The 13322-nt window shown below is 41.0% G+C and overlaps 2 protein-coding genes across 3 annotated transcripts in view; one reads left to right on the top strand and one right to left on the bottom strand.

Annotated features, from left to right (window-relative positions):
* The window catches only part of MGLL (monoglyceride lipase), a 101961-nt gene extending 91588 nt beyond the window's left edge, over positions 1 to 10373 (bottom strand). For both annotated transcript variants that reach the window (XM_015641018.3, XM_033517505.1), the window contains exons 1-2: positions 10281 to 10373; positions 9865 to 9988 (exon numbers count right to left, since the gene is read on the bottom strand). In XM_015641018.3, coding sequence (XP_015496504.1) covers positions 9865 to 9883 — 19 coding nt within the window. In that variant the 5' untranslated portion in view covers positions 9884 to 9988; positions 10281 to 10373. The remainder of the gene's footprint in view (positions 1 to 9864; positions 9989 to 10280) is intronic.
* KBTBD12 (kelch repeat and BTB domain containing 12) overlaps positions 1 to 13322 on the top strand; it is a 32276-nt gene that overhangs the window by 6932 nt on the left and 12022 nt on the right. Inside the window, exon 4 of the mRNA XM_015641012.2 lies at positions 10108 to 10305. Coding sequence (XP_015496498.2) covers positions 10108 to 10305 — 198 coding nt within the window. The remainder of the gene's footprint in view (positions 1 to 10107; positions 10306 to 13322) is intronic.

The raw sequence follows: 13322 nt of genomic DNA, 5'->3' as shown, positions 1-13322 counted from the left end.
GCATTCATGCGTTTCAGTAAGAAGTGCTCTGAGATCAAGACCTCGAAGGCTGTGATGACACAGGGAGTCAGGGAGCAAGAAAAAGCAGCCGCTTTGGGATGCATGTGATGAAAGAAATTGTCAGTCTTCTTCACAGCAAGCCTGACAGTGGCACAAGGAAAAGGAGTGGCAGCTAATGGGGAAAACAGCTTCCATTTTCTTCCCTCAAAACCTCACAAAGCGAGAAGCACATGTGAGCCATTACAGTAATGAAATGTACAGATTGAACACAAAATACAGACTTAAATCTGAAAAATGCCTGTTTAAATGGCATGAGGAAAGCTCATGGTCTTGTGGACCTTCAGAAGCATTTTGCTAATTAAAAAAATAAAAAGCCTTGGTTTTGTATGTGTAGCAGCCAGTGCTGCAGTATTCAGGGAGCTGAACACTAACTTGAATTCTTTCTTACCTGCTGGCCAATACCAAAAATTCTCTGTGTATGGGAGAAAAAATCTTTGCTATAACCTGATCTGCACATAGGTGGTAACAAGGTTTTGCTCTGTCTCCATCATTCTGCTGCTTCACACACCTTCCCATGGCAATCTTTATTTGAGCCTATTCCTAAGAGAACCAATGCACTTTACAGTTTGCTGCATTGGACCCTTCACTCTTGCCACTAAGTCTAACTAAACATTCATAAAGGCAGTGTTTGTTCTCAGTTTTAACAGGATAAATCTGGGGTAATTCCACTGTAATGGACAAACTTGCTCGTGATTTATACCGAGGGTAACAGAGTTCACACGCTGTTCCAAGCAGCAGATTTTTGAGAAAGATTGGTCTATTTTTACCATTACATTTCTGAGCCTGCCTCCCTTCTGATGCTCTGCCCACTCAAGGTGTAACTGCAGCAAGTGCAGACACAGCTGAATTACCATCAGGTAGCAGGAATATCAGTTGCAGAGAAGGCATTTTGACCTAGGTCTGGGCTGCTTTCACAAATTCCTCATTGCTAGTTTTCACAAACCTTGTAAGAATTTTAACATCCATAAATTTGAAAAATTTAGTTGAAACTGGCCAACAGGCACAAAAGCTATGCAGGGTAGAGAAAATGATGTAAATGTAGATAGGGAACACACATATAGTTAGAGGAATTGCATAAGTCTTGTTTTCTTGGGAAGTCAAATAATATTACAGCTAATTTTTAAATTGGAAGACAAGTCTGAGCCAAAAATGATTGGTCAACAAATTCTGCTTTTGAATATGCTGGTTTAAGTCCACCTGCAAGAGTACAAGGTGGAAACAGAGATTTATCTGTTAAAATTAAGAAGACAACATGATTGTTAAATGTTAACCATCACAGTCATGATCATGAAAACTCTGTGGAGAGATTAAAGCATTTTCCAAGACCTCTCAAAGCAATGAAGCAATTTCCAAATGGGCTCTGGCTGGAAACAGCGATACAGGCATGATATTGGCATCTTAATCCACAGGCACCACACACGGCCTCATCTCCAGCTGTAAACTCACAGTTGCCAACTGGAATTAAACCTCACACAGAAAAGCCGTGTTCCAGTTTATCTGTGGTGACAGGTTCTTGTCACCTCGTGTGAGGTGGGCCCAGCTCCCCTTTGGACACAATGGCATTGGGAACCACAACTGGGGGAATGGGCAATTCATGGCATTGACAGGAAAGCAGTGAAAGAGTTCCTAATCTGGCTGATGTGGTACTTGATCATGCAGATGATGTTCAGGAGAAAATGGGAATGGAAAGAATAGAGGTTGATAGTGACAGAGCAAAGAATAGCAACTGTCATGAGGGTAGTAAAACCACTGTAGGCTCCCCAAAGCTGTGGATCCCTTGGACATCACCCTGCTTCATAAGGAGTGTCAGGCACTCTGGGAGTCTAGGAAGACGCTGTCAAGGGTGATTTGTGCAAAAAAGGCACATTCTGAAGAGGATCATAGGTTGGTCTCATGTAGTGGCCTCAGAGACAGCTCAGTCATAATGACCAAGCCTTTGTGCTATAGATGAGAGGGACTTTCATTGAGTCTCTGCTATTGCTATTGATACCCTTCCCAATCCTAATGGGAATTTCTCATGGTGGAGTGTGTGTGCTCAGAACCTGGACATCTAACGGGCTCCTGTGCAGCCCCAGTCAGGGGACACTCACTGAAGGGCTGTTCAGAAGCATGGAATGGCATTGCTTGGATTCCCAGAGGTATCCCCCACTTCTCCTACCATTCTTGTTCCTTTTGGGGTGCATCATCTCCACAGCATCCTGCAGTCTGCAGCCAGCTAAGGAGATCCACTGGAGCCTGATGGAGGCAGAGGAAGGAAAGGAAGGGAGGCAAGGTGGAAACAGGTAAATGCAAGATATCTTCTGTATGCCTGGAGGACCACACCCTGCTTCCCAGGAATAAATACATGAAATAGAGATAGTTCTAGCTGGGCACATAGAGATGCAGAGAGATAAGATTTTTTTCAAGTAAGTCTTGAAAACAAAGTCCTTAAATGAAGTAAGGATGTCAGCTCTTTCCAGTAGGATCCCTTACACAGGTGTTAGCAGATTGAGAGACTCTAGAGCATAGATGAAAAATGCAGAGAAAGTTGATCTTCTCTAATGTCTGTGCTGTATAAATGCAATTTCTATCATAAATAAGAAGCAGAAAGCATTGATGGAATACTAGAGTTGAATGAGGTGAAGTAGCAGATTCTTTGATAGGTAAGTCTAATTTCTGTTCTCATCCATGTAGGTGTAAATCTCTAGTAAGTAGTCTGCTGATGGCAGTTGTGTTGTGTCAAGATCAAGATCAAGGGATCACTTTATTCTCACCCAGATCAGAATCTGATGCTTAGCCTTTGAAGTGTTAATTTCTGAAAAGTCCTATTGGCACAGCACAGAGTATGTAGCCACTGTCCAAAAACCCTTCCCAGACTAATTGCCAGCTCCAGCATGTAAAACCCTAATGACTTAAATGGAATTATTCTGGAGTCACACTGATGGAAGGAAAATGAGAAATAGATCAGAGTTTTTGGTCTGAGTATTGTTCAAGAACCTGTACCGTGTGTCTTAATCAGCAATCCTGCAACATAATTGTCTGTTTGTTGTCTAATGTTCCTAGAGAATCTCATACTATTTATACACCATACATAATCCTCATAAGTAAATGAACAGTATTTCCTAAGGCTCAAAATCCTTTCTCCTATTCATCTCTTTTCACTGGTCTCAGCTCTTTCTCTCCATATTTTCCCAGGAACATAACTATATTCGTTGGAAAGCCCAAGAAAGGGCAGTATTGTGCTCTTAATGACAGAGGCAATTGAGACACTTTTGGAAGAAAACCAGAAGGGAGGGCTCTATTTAAGGTCATGCATTTTAATCTCTCACTTAAAAAAATATCCTTTCAAGCTACTTCTCTGAAAACTTATCACAGCCAACATACAAATTAGGAAAATTTATCCAAATGAATCTATTTGAATGCCATATTCATTACTTGTGTTAAACCACACTCAGTAGAACTAGTGTCTCTGAAATACAGGTCACTGGTAAAAAAAAAGTTGTATCACTATGACAGCTTTAGCCATGTGTTGCTTTTATGCTGTATAATTCCTGCTTTATAAATAATAATGTATTGAAGGACTTAAATGAGAAATCCTATTAGGGAAGATTTAGAAACCAAAGAATTTTTGTTTATCCTCCTCAGACTGGCATCCTACCTCTTAGAACGTGGGGTTTTTCCCCCCGAGGTTCCTGCTGAAAGCTTCTTTTAAAAGTTTTAAACAGTTAAATGAGGTTCAATTAAATACTGAATGTCTTGATCACAAAATACTTATTTGAATATGTAGTTTGGGGTCTCTCTGGAAAATAAAGTGTGTGTAGGAGGAGCTGGAAGGAGACATTTTAGCTTTCATGCTTGAGTATTAACTGTGCATTTGAATAACACTTTCTTTTAAAATAAACATGTCTATTTATAAATATGCTTTGGATTTCTGACAAGTAGCAGCTTATGGGTCTGATTTTGAGCTTTAATATCTGTGCAACAGCCTCCGAAGTGTCCATGTGCAGGGAGGAACAAAAACAGGCAGATAAATTGGTCTGATAGATGAGATTGAAACTGCTTTCTACACACTGAAGTATTTTCAAAGTGCAAAAAGGCGTTTTATGAGAAAAGAAGGAGCTGAATCTGAAACATTGACCATGCTTAGGAAGAAAATAATCTGTTTTTTCAGCCCTGCTTCTAATCAATTATTTGCCCTCATGTCTTCTATGAGCTGCATTACCTCACTTGCTGTGCTCTGGGTTACCAAATGATGACAATGCTCCTCGGTTTCATCTTTGGAAGTGCCTGCCTGGGCTGGTTTATGGCTCCCTCATTTCTGAGACACCAGCTATGCAGCCCAGCTTAGCAGAGAATGAGAGAGAAATGGAACTGCTGAGACTCAGCTTGAGTGCTGGTAATGAAGGGAAACGTTACATAAGAGATTAGCACTATTAAATCCATTGTGCATTCCGGAGATCAGTTTAATAATGAATTACTTTACTGAGACAAATCTTGCATTTCAGTTGCTTGTTGAAGAGTTACCCTTTTTTTGTTTGTCTGTTTGTTTGTTTGTTTGTTTGTTTGTGGTTTGTTGGGTTTTTTTGTTTGCCTTGTTTTTTTTTGTTTGGGTTTTTTGTTGTTTGGTTGGTTTTGGTTTTTTGTGGGTCTTTTGTTTTCTTGTTTTGTTTTTTTGCTTTGTTTTTTTTTGCTTTTTACCCATTTCCCAGGTCCCTTTGATAAAAATTCAAAGAGCCACTACTAAGAGCATACATTTCTTGGTACTGTGATCTGAGGACTCAGTTACAGGATAAAGAATAACAGTCAGTACCCTGAAGGCACTAACAAGTCTTGATCATCCTCAGCAACATCACCTGGGGCCTCCACCCATCCCTTTTGCTCATAGGTCCAGGAGCATCATTTAAACACAGGCCTGAGGGATCAGTTCCTCCTATGCCTTTGCCTGATATCCAGTGGTGGAGCCTCCTGCACTTGCCCATCTCTGGCTCTGTGGATCTGTGCCCTCATGGTGAGCTTGTTACCTGGCTCAGCTTCCCTTTGGAAGCAGCCCTGCTCTTGCTGTTCCCTGATACACTGCCCTGTCTGGGAGACTGTAGTGCATGTCTGATTTCAGCTGTCTGTTGGTGGGGGAACCAAATTATGTGGTGTGAATCTGGCAGTCAGTCTCAATGGAGCACGGTCCTGTGTGGGCCCCCAGCCACCATGTAGGAATTGTTTTGTTCAACCATCCTGTCTATGCAGTGAGCAATCTAGACTTGTGTCTCTGTGATTCTCCTGCAGGAGAAAAAATTGTCACTGTTGGACTTGGCTGCCTGGCAAATTTAATTCTGTAAGGGCTCACCATGGATGAGATTTGCAAGTGCAATTCTTCTGTGCCAGTGCCCGTTTTGTATCAGTGACATGGGTGAAGTCAGTGGATGCTGGAATGTTCCTTATTTCTTGTAACTCAACTACATGTCAAGCTCACTCCTACAGAAATATTCAGAGGTATTTAAAGTAGTTATTGCTTTTGCACCTGCTGAACTAATTATTGACAGTGACTCTTTACCACTTCACCATCATTTACAGACCTTCCCCCCCAAGTGCTGGAAGGCTGTGCTGTTATTAAGGCTGATGTGGCTCTAAATTGCATTTGGTCTTCTGCAATGAGTGTGGGGTCAGGGAGAGGCAGCTGACCCCAGCCCCAGCTGGGTGCCTTGCCTTCAGCAAGCTACAAGCAGAGTGTGGGTAGAGCACGTCACAGAACTGTGCCTCACTGAAATGCTGAAGCTGTGCTAATCTCATCATGTGCCCTGCCTTGCCTTCTTGCATCAAAGTCTTGTCTTCTTTGTCCTGACTGCTTAATGAAGATGTATTTTATTGATATCTTTGTTTTACTAAGGGAGCTTTATGCTAACTTTGAAGTCCACTAGTGCCCTTGAAAGTATGTTTAATTGCTGACTAATCCAAGGGTGATATGGATTGGGAAACACAAAGGTGGCTTCAGTGGCATCTGAAATATCTCCTAGGAAAAGTACAATTGTAAAAAGCCTGAAGTGTTGAAAGGGTGTATTTGTAAGGGATAGGTAGACTGAGTTCTGGGATTTGATTCTTCTCATGTGACCAATGTGATAATGACAGAAATGTTTAAAACTCCCAGTGAGAAATCAATCTTCCCTGCACAAAGGAACACGTAATTGAGCTTTAGGCAGAGAACTGAACCAGGTAGGGTTGAATTCACCTGCTCTGTTCATGAGTGTGGCTTAACAAAGGGCCCTCCCCACATCATGGGAATGGAAACAGTCATTGCTGCCCTTGGCACACCTGTGGGGCTCCCAGGAAGCTGTGTCCAGGTGAGTTTTACTGACCCCATCTATAGTTTTGGGTGGTTTAAGGCACAACTTCAAGTATACCATGCACTGCTGATGGATCACTTGGCACAAGAGTGTCCCTTGGATGACCTAAACCCCTGTGCCTTCTTCTGTACCCTGCCTTAGCTCCCAAATTGTCACCCCCATTTTATGTAGATGCTCCTGTAGGAGCAGAGCATGAGCTCAGTTCTTCAGCTGCTCTACCCAGAGAACTTGAGATAAAGACAATCTTTGTGGTCTTAACTACAGTTCCCTATGTCTCCACTTGAATTCCTGATGGTTTCATAAATATGAATGAAAAAGCCAGTGGGACAGGATGATCTGGATTCTTGAATGATGGAGCAGAAAGTGGCCAGAGTTGTCTGACACAGCAAGGATTTGTTTTTTTTCTGCCAATTTGGAATCTCACATGGTATATACATTGTAGATGATGAATAGCCTGGTTAATGTGAGATTCCTCCCCTTGGCTGTAGCTGTGAATTGATTTAAATTTGAGACTTTTTTTGTTGTTGATTTTTGTATTCATTTCTTTGGAAAGAGTCCTGAGACATCTATTTCCATAGAGGAAAAAATATACTTTCTCACAAGAGTAATTCTCAACTACTGCATCTGGGAACACAGAAAAACAGTACTCAGAGAGTCTGAGATCCTCAGTTCCTTTGTTAGCAACCTTTCAGTGTTAACATTGCTTTCAGAGAGGAGGTTGAAGTTCATGATTTCTTGTTCTCCAGAATGCTCTTCTTCTAAGCTTGAAAATTAAATTCTATTCCCCTCTGATTTTTCTCTCTTCCTTTCTATCTGCTGAGAACTTTGTTTTGCTATTGTAAATTGAATATGAAATTTGATTTAGCTGAAATAGTTGTGCAGGGTTTAAATAAAATGGAGATATTTTGTACCTTCAGGACTGTTTCTGTCTGTCATTGCAGAGAATCTTTATCTCTGATAAAGACAGGATTAAAACAGGTTAAATAGAAGTTGTTTAAACCACCCAATGAAGGTTTCATAAATGCTTGAAAACATGCAGTAGCTCTGAAGTTTTTGAAAAGGTACACCAATAGGTGCTGGAAAACTTCTTTCCTAATAATGATACAGGAAAAATATTTGGTGGTGGATCCCCTGAACTGGCAGCTGAATGTCTTCATTAACAGGTAATGGTTGGGAGGTTTTTTGCAAAAAGTCACTGACTGCTTTGTTAGTTTTGTACCTGATTATTTGTGCTCTTTCTGAAGTTACCTTGCCCCACAGTTACTCTATTTAGAAAATTACAATAAAAGCACAGTAAGTAATAAACAGCTATTATGCTTCTAGAAAAGTTCAGGACCATTTTCTTCACCTCCTCCTCCATGCTTGAAATAATAAGGCAATCAGCCAAGTTATTGGTTTCTGACGTGCTGCATGCATTCTCTAACTGGAACCATTTATTCCTTTGATTGAACAAGAACCTCTTTCATTTTTCACTTGTAGACTTTTCTTTTGCATGAGTGCATATTCTTTGGTGGGGTACAGTAAAAACTGGGCTAATTTAAAAATATCTAGCTTGACAACCAGCAGCCATCTGTCTTTGGCACCACAAAGCTGTATTTTGAAAGGGTCAATTTAGTCTGTGGGGAGTTTTAATATTATTGGTTCCCAGTTAAAACTGCCTTGAGAATCTCCCTCTGCATTACACTGCAGTCTGTGGACTGTACATAAACTGGTGGCAAATTGTCCTGCATGCTGTGAATCTGCCAGTAGAAGCTGTACAAGTAGAAACCCTATAAGAAGCAGCCAGTTAAATAGCCTTAAAAAATTTTAAAAAAATTAAAAACCTTAAAAAGTTTAAAAAATTGCTTAGCTCTTAAAATTTTTCTTGATAAATTCAGGGGAATATTGTCCTGTCCAAAGAGTGGCACCTCTTTAATGAGGCATTAAGAGGTAGTGGAAAAGACCGAACAGGAGAGGATAATGCTTCTGGCAGTAAAGAACAATACAATAAGTAAATGTCTGAATTCTGAAATACCCCAAGGAATAGCTCAGTGAGATTCCATCACGAGAAAGGCTCACAGAGTGATGCTTCCCTTTTTGACATGGAAATGGCTAGCAAAATTCCAGGGTTAATCTCTACCTCAGCTCTCTTAGGCGAATCAAGCCTCAGAGAAGGAGCCCATCAGAGCAAATGCTGCTTTAATTGAGGGTGTTGATACTGAACACATTTAGATGCCAGCCTGGTGTAAGCACACACTGAGGGGAGTCTAGTACAAACTGCAAGGACCTTGCTGGTGGGTATTGAGGCAAGTACAGATTTGCTTTGCTGGAAAAGGAGATGAAAACCAAATTCAGTGAAGGCTTTCAAATTCAAATATTGAATAAAATACTGTTAATTTCAACGAGAGGAAAACTTTCTGCTGATGATAATGGACACTGAATTTTATTCAAATTGTGCTGCTCTGATGCAGATTTAACTGATGTTATCTTTGCCTGACTCTAATATACAATCAGGAATACAGTGCTAGCAAATTTGTAGTGTTACAGTCCCCATTTATGGGGAGATTCCTCTTGCAAACACTTCTGGAGAATGCACAGAAGATTTAAAAAATAACACAGTCCCTTTTAAGAAGTAGATGGAAAATCATTTGCAAGTAAAACTGGGAGCATTAGGGGCTCATTTCTCTGATGGACCAGCTTAACAGCACTAGGGCCAATATATTTTAAAAGCAGCTGAACCAGCACAGGTTGCACTTGCAGTCCTTTCCCTTTGTATATGCAAGGGCATAATTACATGCTTAACACACACTTTGGATCTGCACAATTGAGCAGCCCTACACGTGTGTCTGCAATGGCAGCCTTCATGTGGAAATGGCTTGCCTATTGCACTCATTTTATGTTTAAAGCTAGTGACAAACACACTCATGCACAAAACAACACCATCAGCGCTCATTACAGAGTATTGTGTCCATTGGCACAGATGGAAAACCTGCGCCAGGACGTCAGCATATTCATTCCCCAGAACCAAAGGCTGTAAATTCAAAATGTGGATTTGATCACTGGAAGGGATTTGGAAAGAAAGGGTTTGAAAAGTGCTATCAGGGTACAGTGCTGCTAGTGCTCACAGGGATCTCAGGTACATCTGCAGCAAAAGGAAACGGATCTGTCTCAATCCTGCACACTCATTTCAAGCACCCTAATTAACCACTCAACAGTAGGGCTTGTTGCTCTCCTGTGCTGCTGGCACTCCTGTGTGTTGGATGGCTTTGTTCCTGGAATTTGATTTGCCTTAAGAGACAGGTGTAATTTGCTGTAAGAGATAGGTGTAGTATTTTTTTCTTCTATTGATGAGAACTAACCAACAAATGCAAATAATTGTTGGCAATGTGTGAGGGTCAAATCCACCAATGGTATTGGAAATATAGGTTTTGATCCATTGCAATTTGTCCAGCAAATAGAACAAACAACTATGATAATTTCTACTATATGGGAAGAAAACAAAACAAAATACCTTTGTGTTTTGAAGACATTCTGCTTGTCCTTCCTTTGATATGAGACTTCAGAGAAGATCTTGCTTCAGTGTCTGTGGATAATGTGCTGTAGCTTCTGTTTTGTGCTCTCACAAACTTCTAAAGCTGCAAAGAGGAAAGAGTGGGAGATGAGAAGATGTAAACAGAAAATGCAGCCTGTATTTTACACTGTATTTTACAGCAGAACATGGCACTGCTACATTTGACCTATGTATCTTTTGCAGGAGGAATTGGGTGCCTTGGTTATGACAGAGGACAGACACGGAAATGCCTTGATGCAGTGGAGATTTATAACCCTGATGGAGACTTTTGGAGGGACGGACCCCCTATGCCTTCTCCCCTCCTCTCCTTGAGGACAAACTCTACCAGTGCAGGCTCTGTGGAAGGGAAGCTGTACCTCTGTGGAGGATTTCATGGAGCAGGTACTAACATGAGTCCAGCATTCTCTGTGTAGTTAAAATCAGTTTCACTGGACACAGACTGACCTGATGAGTGGTCAGCCCTATCAGGTGGCACTGGCCCTGGAGCCACAGACCTGATTCTGCCCTTTGGACTGCCAGCCACTAATGTCAATATGAATTGGATTCTGTTTGGCTTTTGCTTTTTTTCCTTAAAAAAACACAGAAATTTAAGGATGTTTCTGATCTGCACTGAACCTGTCCAAATCTAAAACCTCAGCAGAATTATTCAGGATTTACATTTAGAGTCACAGAAATGAGGAGCTTAGTGTTTTATGGACCTTAGAGAACTTGGGCATATTTGTGGAAGATTAAGGCCTTATCCATCAGTCCTTAGCCATGTTCTCTCATTCTGCCTACTTATTTACGTGCTTTTTGTAATCAGCATTGAAAAGCTTGTATCCTTAATGAGTACCCTGGGTAGGGAACTGAGATACAAAGAGACTAAACTTCCAGATCTGGTGATTTTAAATAATCCCAGCCCCATGGACACCTTTCTCCTTTTAAGTCTTCTTCCTTCCAAGTTTGCTTAGCTTTATCTAGATCTCCAGTGCATATAACCTATATTTTTTTTTCCATTATAAATGCAAAGGAATGCAAAATGAGCACACTTACATGATTCTGCTACATACAGCTCCCACCCCAATTTCCTTTCTAGGAGAAAGCAATAGCAGAGATAGCAATAGCAGTTATCCACTGCTAATAAACATCATGTCAGCCTCACTGTTGACCAGGAATGGTCACATGGTATCACTGGGAGATCCATCCCTCTCATTACACTTTTACTTGTATAACAACCTCTAAACTTAAAGCTGCTGTTATTTCAGAATGATGATTTTCATCAGCTAGTTTACAACCTGCCTTCTGCTTTCATTTGCTACTGTTTGAGGAAGCTGCTTCCTGAAAAGAATTGTTTGGCAGCTCCCTAGCAGGCAGGTTCTCATGTCATTTCTGACAGAAGTTCTGTGACATCAGAGAAATTATGCTTACAACAACTTGCCATATTTCCATTGCAGACCTTGTGCCATTCTAGTTGTCTTTTTCTCAGCAGCTCTATGAAAGAGCCTAAAGTTAGTGGGTAAAAATTTCAAAAGGCTAATCATGGGAAATGGTTGAGTCACCATCCCTGGAGGGATATAAAAGACGTGTAGATGAGGAACTTGGGTACATGGTTTAGTGGTGGGCTTGGCAGTGCTGGGTTAATGGTTGGACTGGATGATCTTAAAGGTCTTTTCCACCCTAAACAATCTGATGACTCTGTGATCATTAGCACTGAAAAATGAAGCAATTTTGTTCCAGATGACTAACAGATTAATATGAGATTTTCTGACTAGGGTAACTTCAGAGCCATAAAAACACTTTCTGTACAATAACACCACATTCTGTCACTGAGTCATGTATAAAGAGTGGTTGTTCTGGGAGAGGTTGAAAGTCTTCCTGTGGATTTCAAGGAGGCCATCTTTTGTATATTTGTATAATGCTAGCTCAATGGGATCCTGATTCCTCCCTCTACTATTGCAATCTATCATTATGCATAGAACTCCTCTGCACTAATAGTGTTATTTAGATTAGAAACAAGAAGTCAAAGTTAGAAAATGCTGGTTTTGCAGTTATCTGTGCAACCTGAATTCTGACCCCCTACATGTGCATTCTGTACACCAGTAAAAAGTAGTGTATACTTGTGTTGTTAGACATTGCTATGGTGTCTATTAACAAGGAGGGCAAAATAAGAGTATCACTGTCAAATCAAGTGTAACCATATAATTTAGGAGTTGAGAGGAACCCGTGCCTTAAATACAGGCATCTTAATGTGACTTTCAAGTTACTATAGGAAAAGGGCTTTGTAAATGGTCACAGTAATGGCTTGTAGCTACCATCAGGACAAGGGTGGGCAGAGGCCATAAGCTGAAGATGAAGATGTCACCTGGCTGGCCTCTCTCCCTGGCCACATGTTCTGTGCATGCTGGAAAGGGCTCTTGCCTGATGTACTCTCTGAGGATGAAGGGTGCAGTGAGAGGGTTATTACTGTCACATGGGACATCCTTGGAGAGGGTGACTTGACTCTGCACTTTCACAATTACAGCTGCTCAGCAGCTTCAAGGTACAGAACAGCATGTGCTGTTGCTGCTTTAATAGAAGATAGTATTATTTTAGAATGTGTTTGTTTGGTTTTGGTCTTTGGGCTTCTTGGCATGTCACTTTGCTTTTTGTGAGGGATGCAACCAAAAGAGGATATTCCAGTTTTACAAAACATTGTAATTTAGTTTCATCCAAGTAGAGCTCTTGGAACAAGCTGGAAGCACAGCTGTAGTCTTTGGGTTTTCTGCCTACTGAACACCAAAGGGCTGCTGTGATCATTCAAGAATAAGCACAGCAGAGGGAAAAGAAAGGAAAAGAAGCCAAAATCACTGCTGCAATGAAAGTCTTAGCCTATGGGGCTGAAACTAACCCCTTATTTAGTATAGATCTGTGCCAATCTCTTCAGCCTTCACTTGCCTTTGCTTTTGCTTAAACCCACTCCTGATTCAGCAGGAAGTTGACCTAGTAAAGATGTTGAATGTTCATTTTTTACTGATATGTATCATGCTCTGTATGCCTTCCTGCATGTGTATAGATCTAAGTGGATCATTGGAGCCCAGAGATGCTGTAGCCAAAGCTGAAAAGCAGCTGTTAACTGCTTAAAGGGTCTGAAATTTGCAAGAAAGGATGAGTACTGCTCAGCTACTGTATTTTCTAAGTCCCACATGACAATTGAAGTTTTGTGATGGCAGGATTCCCATTCCATATGTATTGCCTGTCACAAGTGCTTGTCTGCCTGAAGGGAGGACAAATGGTGCAGCCCTAACACCATCCTCAAGAGAAAAGGAAGAAAAACTGCAGCTACTTGAGAGGGAAGTCAGCCTGGCCAGCTGACAGTAGCAATAGGAGTCCTTCTAAAAGATGAGTGTGTTCAAGCTTCCTCTGAACTTCAAGGAATATTT

Source organism: Parus major, chromosome 12, assembly GCF_001522545.3.
Source record: "Parus major isolate Abel chromosome 12, Parus_major1.1, whole genome shotgun sequence".
Classification (NCBI taxonomy): Eukaryota; Metazoa; Chordata; class Aves; order Passeriformes; family Paridae; genus Parus; species Parus major.
Note: the sequence above shows the minus strand (reverse complement) of the source record. Positions and strands in the feature narration are given on the sequence as shown.